This window comes from Bos indicus x Bos taurus, chromosome 11 (assembly GCF_003369695.1).
Source record: "Bos indicus x Bos taurus breed Angus x Brahman F1 hybrid chromosome 11, Bos_hybrid_MaternalHap_v2.0, whole genome shotgun sequence".
Classification (NCBI taxonomy): Eukaryota; Metazoa; Chordata; class Mammalia; order Artiodactyla; family Bovidae; genus Bos; species Bos indicus x Bos taurus.
In genome coordinates this window covers 2,629,569-2,638,357 of record NC_040086.1, presented here as the reverse complement: position 1 = coordinate 2,638,357, position 8,789 = coordinate 2,629,569, and the positions used below count along the sequence as shown (strand labels likewise).

The following is an 8,789-nucleotide window of genomic DNA, read 5'->3' as shown; positions in this document are numbered from 1 at the left end:
CCCTCTTTACTTCTCAGCCCCCTCCCCAGCCAGGCCCAGCAGCTCAGCTTTTTGCACCAGGAAGAGAGCCTCAGTGCCTTTACCCTGCGGGACCCTTACAAGGGAGGATGGAGTGTAGGGTATTGGTTGGGTTCTGACTGGCCTCGTCCTGCCGCCTTGATTAAGGCTTCCTTTTCTGTCAGTATCTCCAGGGTCATCTTCACTTTACCCTAGAAACACCATGGGTTGTGGGGGCACTGAGTTCAGACAGCAGGAACAAGAACCTGCCTCTTCCAGGGTTCAGAAGGGAAAAGGGGTTCAGCTCAGGTCCCCAGAAGTCTGTTAGAGCCAGCTTATGTGGCACAGCGGGCTTCCCAGTGGCTCAGAGGTAAAGAATTCACCCGCCAAGGCAGGAGACTTGGGTTCAACCCCTGGGTCGGGAAGATCCTCTGAAGAAGGAAATGGCAACCCACTCCAGTATTCTTGCTGGGAAATCCCACGGACAGAGGAGCTTGGTGGGCTACAGTCCATGGGGTTGCAAACAGTTGGACAGGACTTAGCGACCAAACAGTGTGGCTCAGCAGTCAGCCCTGTAACCCAGGCAACAGGCACCTGCCCCAGCTCCTACCGACAAGCGCCATTTGCCACCATCGAGAACCTGGCAAGGCCACCAGCCAGCCACATTCTTCATCTTAAAGAGGGACGAGTGCTTGTGCTGGAGGAAGTGGGGCCACTTGGGGTCAGCCTCCAGCATCCTCACAGAGCACAGCCTAGCGTGCGGGGCCGGGAGGGGCATGTCCGACAAGTCCAGCTCCAGGACACCTAAACCCAGAGAAAGGTCGTCAGCGGGAAGGCACTTCCCTGCTCTGTGGCTGCGGGCCCCGCGCCGGGGTCTCACCTATGAAGTCATCCGTGGAGATGATGTTGTTGTCCCAGACCTGGATGATGAGCCGGGCTGGGAACTTCGTCACCGTGGGGTCCAGGCTCCATATGTAGTCCTGAAGGGTGGCAGGACGTGTATTACCGGCCTGGCTCTTGAGAGTTCATGGCCACTGAGCCGCTCACCACCCAGCAGCGATGGGACGGCCATGGAGTAGGAGGAGTGGCAGGAGGCCACATTCCAAGTGTCTCCATGCAACTCGCAGGCTCTAGGGGGAGGGGAGGAGCGTGTCTCACCCCCCACCCCACCTCGGGCCTGTTGGCTGTGTGCTTGGTCACTTAGTCGTGTCCGACTCTGCAAACCCCATGCACTTAGCCTGCCAGGCTCCTCTGTCCATGGGATTCTCCAGGCAAGAGTACTGGAGTGGGTTGCCATTTCCTCCTCCAGGGGATCTTCCCGACCCCAGGGATCGAACCCGTGTCTCCTGCATCAGCAGGTGGATTCTTTACCACTGTGCCACCTGCGAAGCCTGGGCATGTTACCTTCTCGCTCAAGACACACACGTGCTCTGCTGCCAGATAGTCCAAGGTGAAGATGAACCGCCAGTTGAAGATGCCCTCCCCCGTCAGGGAGCGGTAGTGGACGTCCGTCTTCTGCATGTCCTTCTCCAGCCCGAAGAGCCACCTGGGGCCAGAGTCTTCTCACCTGGGGTTCTCGGTTGATTGTGCCCACTCCCTGAGCTGGAGCCCCAGGGGGAGGGCCGCCCAGCACACCCTGAGATCAGGAGCATCCCCACTCCCTGAGCTGGAGCCCCTGGGGGGAAGGCTGCCCAGCATGCCCCGAGACCAGGAGCACCCCCAGGAATGATAGAACTTGGCATACCGGAGGGCACCCTGTGCCCCCTCACCCTTTGACATAGATGTCGTTTATCCTGTCGTAACTTAAACTCTTCTCCTTCGGGTCCACAAGGGTAGTTTTCCAGATAACGCAGCGGAGCTCATACCTGCAGCCACCATTGTCTGAAGCTTTGTGGAGGAATAGCTCCCCAACCGCAGCCTCAGCAAAGGAACAGGCCTGGGAGGTGGTGGGGGGGGGGTGGCTGTGCTCCGTTTCCACCCAAGTCAGGCTGGGCTTGGGGGGACGGCACGAAGCAGCGGCGCCCTAGAGTCCCAGCAGAGGGAAAGTGTCACAGTGACTCGGGGTTGGAGCCTGCTGGTGCCCTGCACACTGGCTGGGCCGCCCTGCCTGGCGTCACTCACCTTTTAGGTTTCCTGGGCCCAATGTTGACTGGGGGGCCGGGAGGCCCAAGCTTCTTGGGGAAGATGTCCACCCACATTTGCACCTTTCCCTAGAGTGGACAAGGATAAGCTGGGCTTGGCCAACCCTCCCACCCCGCTACTCCCCGCTCTCGGCATGCTGGCCTGGTGGGGGTCCCCGTCCCAGGGTCTAGGCCTGCTGAGGCTGTGTTTCTAGCACTAAGCATTGGGGGATCTGGAAGTCGATGGACTTCAGACAGGAAGTCAGCACACCACGCACCAGCTTCCACTTTCTTTTTTTGGTGGGGAGAACATGCTGGTGGCGTGTGACGGCTGTGAAGCTGGGGGCTGTGGTGCTGGGGCATCACATGTCACTGGGGTCTGCAGGGGGATGCCATTTAACAGGCCCTGCCTGACAGCCTCTCTGCACGGGGCTACGAATGGGATGGGGGCTGTGTTGATTAACCACCTAGTGGCCCCGAAAAAGGGTAAGCTTGGTGATCACCAGGTCATTTCATGTTGTGGAACCACATCCTAAGGATACCAAGCACAGAGGTCTAGGCAAGAAGGGATAGAACCAGTGAGGAAAGGGGAGAGAAGAAAGCAAGGAGGAGTCACCAATACTTCGGCCACCTGATGTGAAGCGCCGACTCATTGGAAAATAACCTAATGCTGGGAAAGATTGAGGGCAGGAGGAGAAGGGAGCAACAGAGGGTGAGACGATTACACAGCATCACTGACTCAATGGACGTTAGTTTGAGCAAACTCCGGAAGATGGTGAAAGACAGGGAAGCTTGGCGTGCTGCGCTCCATGGGGTCACAGAGTCGGACACGACTTGGCAACTGGACAACAGCAACAAAAAGCTACCAACGGTGAGTCCTTCAAACCACGTGACCTAGTTTTACTCTTCTGAAACCGGCCCCACTGAATGAGAAGACAAGTTCAGTGAGGGTGGTTTTAAAAAGTGCTCAGCAGAGAACTTTGCTACGTAGAACGTGCTGTCAGGTTGAGAGATGGGGAGAATGCCCCGAGCCATTCTGGTGGCTGGAGGACGGGGGATCACTGGGGTGCCTGTGGGGATCTTTATTCTTTTTGTTTGGGGTTCCTTGCTGTGTAGAAAACACAGCCTGCATTTCACAGCCAAGTCAGGGTTATGAAGTCTGACCCTGGCGGGTGGGGCCCCCAAATGCTTCCACAGCAGACACAGGGCCTCCGTTTTTCATCAGCAACTTTTCCAGCTCTGACTCTCTCCACTCTGCGTGACGTCGCTGCAGCTTCTTATTAACACACCCAGAACAGATTTGTCATCCTTGCAGTCACACCTGTGCATGCCTGGCCTTTCCTGCCCCTCTCATCCTAGATGGTGGGGCTTCCCTGCCTCCCGCTCTGGCCCCTCAAGTCTCATACCTGGTCGATGCCCGGCTGGCTGTCGCTGTACAGAGTGCGGGTCTCCACATGCTCGGGTACCAGCCCCTGGGTGTGCAGGAGGTACAGAGCCAGGCGCTCTTTCTTAGATCCCAAGAAGCGTGCTCTAGGGGGCTTGAGTTCTGTATCGGAGAGGGGATGGGGAGGAGGTATCAGGAAGTCAGGCGCCTTCCCATCCCCCACGTGGGCCCAGCCTTCACCCTCAGCCTGGGAGGCGGACTTGGTTATCCATTACAGGAGGGTATGGGACAGGGTGGTGCTGGTGGTAAAGAACCCTCCTGCCAATGCAGGTTAGAGAGATGTGGGTTCAATCCCTGGGTTGGGAAGATCCCCTGGAACAGGAAATGGCAACCGACTCCATGCCTGGAGAACCCCATGGACAGAGGAGCCTGGCGGGCTGCAGTCCATAGTTCACACAGAGTCGGACATGACTGAAGCAACTTGGCATGTGTGCAGAGGACAGGGTTGGGGGCAATGCCCTCTGGCAACACCTCCATCCTGAGCCCCACTGGAGGCAGAGGCCTGGCCCTGCGCTTGCTGGCAGGTGTGTATGCTTCTCACCAAAGCTTTGCAGTTCGAATTTTTTCCCGTTGTAATAAACAGAGTCACCCTCAGGGCTGAAGAGAGGTGGTGGTAGTCCCTTTCGCTTGGCGTGGTGCTCCAAGAGCAAGCTTGGGGGCATCTGATCCCGCCACCTGAAGGGTCCTGACCTGTGGGGAGACCTGAGTCCTGGAGAAGCCCCTGCTGCCCGCTGCAGGCTGACCGGTGCTGGGAGCGGGCCTGCAGATGGGTTTGGGCCCCAGCTCCCCGGCTCGGGATGCAGATGTCTTCAAGGGGAGCTATGGGTTCCTTCCTCCACCCTCACCTGCTCCCTTGCCCACCACCCGCCACCCCCCCCACCCCCCGCCCAGCTCAGGTCCTCACTGGCAATAGGATTTGGAGAGCCCACAACGAGCTCCAAAGCCAGACAGGAGTCGGTCTTCAAGGTCAATGACTGTGGTTCCAATCATATCATCAGGTGAGAATAGGTCAAAGTCATATAGCTGGATCTCTAGGTCTTTCTCCAGGGGGATGGTGCAGCTCAGTTCAAACATCCTGGCGGGGGGGGGGGGGGTGTTGGAGATAGAGACTGAGGACCATGTTATCCACCTGCCTCCATTTCTCCAGCATCCTGGCCCCCGTGCCTGTGCGCCACTCTGGTCCCGGTGGATATAGAGAGCAGAGCCTGGCATGACTGTCCTCTGCCAATAACCAGCCCTCAGTCCTGGTGGGAGCAATTTTTTTTTGGGGGGGGGGGGCGGGGGGCTGCTCTGGGTCTTAGTTGTGGCATGCAGGATCTTTGGTTGTGGCATGAGAACTCTTAGTTGCAGCATGTGGGATCTAGTTCCCTGAGCAGGGTCAAACCTAGGCCCCCTGCACTGGGAGTGCAGAGTCTTAGCCACTGGACCACCAGGGAAATCCTGGGAGTAACTTTTGATAGGCCTGGGGTGCAGGACTCTGAGCTCCTTTCCAGGGCAGCGTGTTAGAGAGGGAGGGGAGAGCTGGGCTGCCCGTTAGTGCGGGTGCTTTGTCCATCCGTTGAACACGATGCTAGGAACGCAGAAGCTAGAAGAATTGTCTGCTTCCAGGACTGCTCCTGACCCGCGGGGGAGGAGAGTAGGGGTGTGGGACCCGGCGCACTGGGCGGCTCACACGCCAAAGATGGGGTCCAGAGTGTTGGGTTGGTACTTGTCCCGGTTGCCAAGCATCGTCTGTCCCAGTTTCAGGATCACGTAAGGGTCACACTGGGGTTCAGAGAGAAGGGAGGGGAGGACAGGAAATAGGAATCAGCCTGGGTTGGCGAGGGAGCACCGGAGTGGGTCAGAGAGGAGCCCTTTGTGCAGACGTCTGGGCGTCAGCCTGAGGGAGCTCCAGGATGCTGCAGTGCAGAGTGAGGTGTAGGGGTGGGCAGGGCTGGGAGGCCGAGTGCTGCGGCCCGAGGGTGCTGGTTACCAGGCCATTGAAGTCTTGGGGCTGCAGGTGGAAGGCTCGCACGATGTACACCCGCACCAGGCACTGCTGGGGGAAGTCCTCTTTCTTAGGCCAAAGCGGGAACTGGCGAGGGGGCTTGGGCGCTTCCGGGTTCTCAGGAAAGGGGTAGACGCGGAACTGGCCCTGTGCGTGTGTCAGGGAGGGAAGGTCTTGGCCGCCAGCCTGGCAGCAGCGGCCTGGCTGTGTAAGTCCCTCCAGGAGGGGCCCCGGGTCCCAGGTCAGAAGAGTGGGCTGTGTTGAGGATGGCAGGACCTGAAACCCACAAGGACCCGTGGGGGCAAGTGCTGCAGAGATGCTCAGGGAGGACCATGATGTTCAGGAGGGGTGATCAGGAAGGGCATTCAGAGGGGTGTTAACACAGGAACTGAGCTCCCGGTTTCTGCTGAAGGGAGCTCTCCACCCCCATCCACCCCTCCAGGTCCACACTTCTTTTCAAAAGCTTGAGCCTGAGCAGGGATTGAAAAGCCCTAGCCCTTCCTGCATCAGGGGAGGCAACCCTGAGTCCCTTCAGAGGTCAGTCTCTGACCCCCACTCCCAAGACTGTCAAGCCCTCCATTCCCATCCTCACAATGAACATATAGAACCAGGGCTCCTATCAGTCTTCCTCCGGGCAGAAGGGTCCCAGGGTGATGGGTGCAGCCACGCAGGGTTGGACACACACCTTGAACTCCCCTACCACAGGGCTGTCCAGCCTGGGCCATTCCTGGTAGAGTTTGAAGGTCTGGCAGAAGTCCTGCAGGCCTTGGAAGGCTGGCACAGCCTCTAGCTCGCAGTCATACACCTGTGGGAGGGCACGGAGGACCCCGCTGGTGGGGGCAGCCAGCCAGGGCCCGGCCTGAGGGGACCATTCCTAGGATGGGGCCGGCGGAGGGACCCCTGGGGTCAGCACAGCTGCCAGTGGGAGTGCTGGTTCCTGAAAGAGTGTGGCCACGGGTCTTGTGGTCCAGAGTCTTGTGAAAATGGTGCGGGAACACTGCCTGCTGCCCCTCTCCCCGTCTCCACCAGCGTGGCCGTTCCCTGAGGCCTCGGTACCCATGTGCTGGCCTCCCCCAGGACTCTCCCATCCCTCAGTGGTCCTCGCTCTCAGGGGCCTGCGAACCTTCAGGGTGTGATAGTCTTTGTACTTGTACTTCAAGGTCTGGGGAGCGTCTCCGGTGGCCCAGAACAGCTTGCTCCACCAGTCTACTTCCTGGTCGTATTCGTCCTGGCAGGGAGAGGGGCATTTTGGCCCCTGGGGAAGGAGCACGGTGGCTTCCTCTGCCCCCACCCTTCCCCTGAGCTGCCCAGGGTTGTTCCTTATTCCCCGAGGCTGAGCCTCCATCACCTCAGCTTTGCTGGACTTGAACCAGAACTTTTCATAGAGGTAACCTAGGAGCTGAAAAATGACTGCACATGAGCGAGGCGAGGCCCAGCTGCCCATCGCCTCCCACTTCCCAGGGGAGAACGGGCTCGAGGTCACGGCTCCCTTCCCATTCACAGAGGCCTCTTAATTCACGGGTCCTCAGACATAGGATGGGGGCCAAGAAGGAGGGGAAGGTTTGTTCTAGGTTCTCGTTGCCTGCAGCCCAGATTGAACTCTGGAAGGCTCAGAAGTTCAGAGACTTAAGTCCCACCCCAGGCTCCTGGATCCGAATCTGCATTTGTTCAGGATGTCCCAAGGATTCCTGTGCATTCAAAGTCAACAGGTGCTGCTCCAGGGCAGCAGTTCTGAAGTTCAGAAACACTGGAATCACTTGGGGTGGGGTGAGATATGAAAGCGTTGTCACTCAGTCGTGTCCGACTCTTTGTGACCCCATGGACTGTAGCCGGCCAGGCTCCTCTGTCTGTGGAATTCTCCAGGCAAGAATACTGGAGTGAGTAAGCCATTCCAGGGGATCTTCCCCACCCAGGGATCGAACCCAGATCTCCCACATGGCAGGATTTTTTTACCATCTGAACCACCAGAGAAGCCCTTGGGGAAAAAAAAGAGATTTATGCCACCTGGGTCCTACCCCCAGCAATTGGTCAATAGCCTGGCCATCAGGGCTTTTTAAAATTCTTGAGCAATTCTAATATGCAGCCCAGGTTGAGAATTGCTGCTCTTGAGTTTCCTTGAACAGGTAGGCCTCACCCTGGAGGCACAGACATCAGAGCTCTGTTTACCCACCTCAGGCACAAGGGCCATTTCCTGAAATGGCACAGGGCCTCCGGCCCTTCACTCACCTCCTGGTACTTTTTCACCGACAGCGCTGAGTGGAGAAAGTGCAGTCATGAGTCTCGGAAGAGGGGACGAGGGGGAGGAGGAGGGGCACCCCGTGGGTGAGGCCGGGGGAGGGGCAGGGAGAGAGGGTCATACTTGGGGGCCGCGGGGGCACATAGTCCTCGGCCCAGGGGTCACAGAAGTAGGGCTGCAGAGAGTGGACATTGGCCTGGCCCACCACGGTCTCCTGGCCGAAGTCCTGATTGTCCACCACCTTCAGCACCAGGGGCAGCGCAAAGGTCTCCTCCGTAGGCATGTACTGCAGCCCCGAACAGGCCAGGGCGTGAGGCTTCCCGCGTGGCGGGCACTGTCCCAGCCCTCGCCCACGGCCTCCTTACCAGCGTGAGGAGGAGGGCTGACTGGGCGAAGTTGGGATTGGTCTGGAAGTCCCTGATGGGCTCGGTCTGCAGGGACTCCTCCCAGCATTCCACCAGGAGCTGGGGCGAGCGCACCTGCTTCATGTTTCGAAGGCCCCAGACCAGCATCTGGCGGGATGGACAGCGGGTGAGGACGGGGACAGGCGGCGCCTCTGCGTCGGGGGCCCAGCCTGGCTGGGGGGCTGCAGGGCCAGGGCACGAGGCTGGGTGCTGGAGAGTCTGGCGGCGCACTCAGGCCCCCTCTCCTGTGAGAAGGAGCGCTTCTGCTCCAGGCCCGGGCACTGTCCCTCTCCTCCTTGCTCCCTTGCTGCCCGTCTGGCCTCTAAACATTTCTCTGGGGGCTGAGTTCCTGACGCTGGCTGCCTCCCAGGCCTACAGCAGCTGGTGTGGCCCCCGGGCTCCTAGGCATGGCTGTGCCCTCTAGCTCATGGATGACTTGGGTCCCACAGAGCTCCATGGCCAGTCAGCGGGATAGTGCCCTGAGACCTCGCTCTCAGTGGACCCACACTGGGCACCCCACGAGCGGTTCACACCCTCCTCACAGAGCTGCCTCGGGGCAGACTGGGAACCAGCCACCTGGCCTGACCCGGGCTGTGGTGCT

The 8,789-nt window shown here is 59.2% G+C and overlaps 1 protein-coding gene across 1 annotated transcript in view; it reads right to left on the bottom strand.

The window, feature by feature from the left end:
- FER1L5 (fer-1 like family member 5) overlaps positions 1–8,789 on the bottom strand; it is a 54,473-nt gene that overhangs the window by 1,474 nt on the left and 44,210 nt on the right. Inside the window, exons 34-50 of the mRNA XM_027554371.1 lie at positions 8,150–8,296; positions 7,908–8,070; positions 7,775–7,800; positions 6,897–6,947; positions 6,672–6,776; positions 6,234–6,353; positions 5,534–5,695; positions 5,234–5,325; positions 4,466–4,636; positions 4,103–4,251; positions 3,524–3,663; positions 2,119–2,207; positions 1,767–1,862; positions 1,402–1,543; positions 878–977; positions 608–801; positions 100–209 (exon numbers count right to left, since the gene is read on the bottom strand). Of these exons, the coding sequence (XP_027410172.1) occupies positions 100–209; positions 608–801; positions 878–977; positions 1,402–1,543; positions 1,767–1,862; positions 2,119–2,207; positions 3,524–3,663; positions 4,103–4,251; positions 4,466–4,636; positions 5,234–5,325; positions 5,534–5,695; positions 6,234–6,353; positions 6,672–6,776; positions 6,897–6,947; positions 7,775–7,800; positions 7,908–8,070; positions 8,150–8,296 (2,057 nt within the window). The remainder of the gene's footprint in view (positions 1–99; positions 210–607; positions 802–877; positions 978–1,401; positions 1,544–1,766; positions 1,863–2,118; positions 2,208–3,523; positions 3,664–4,102; positions 4,252–4,465; positions 4,637–5,233; positions 5,326–5,533; positions 5,696–6,233; positions 6,354–6,671; positions 6,777–6,896; positions 6,948–7,774; positions 7,801–7,907; positions 8,071–8,149; positions 8,297–8,789) is intronic.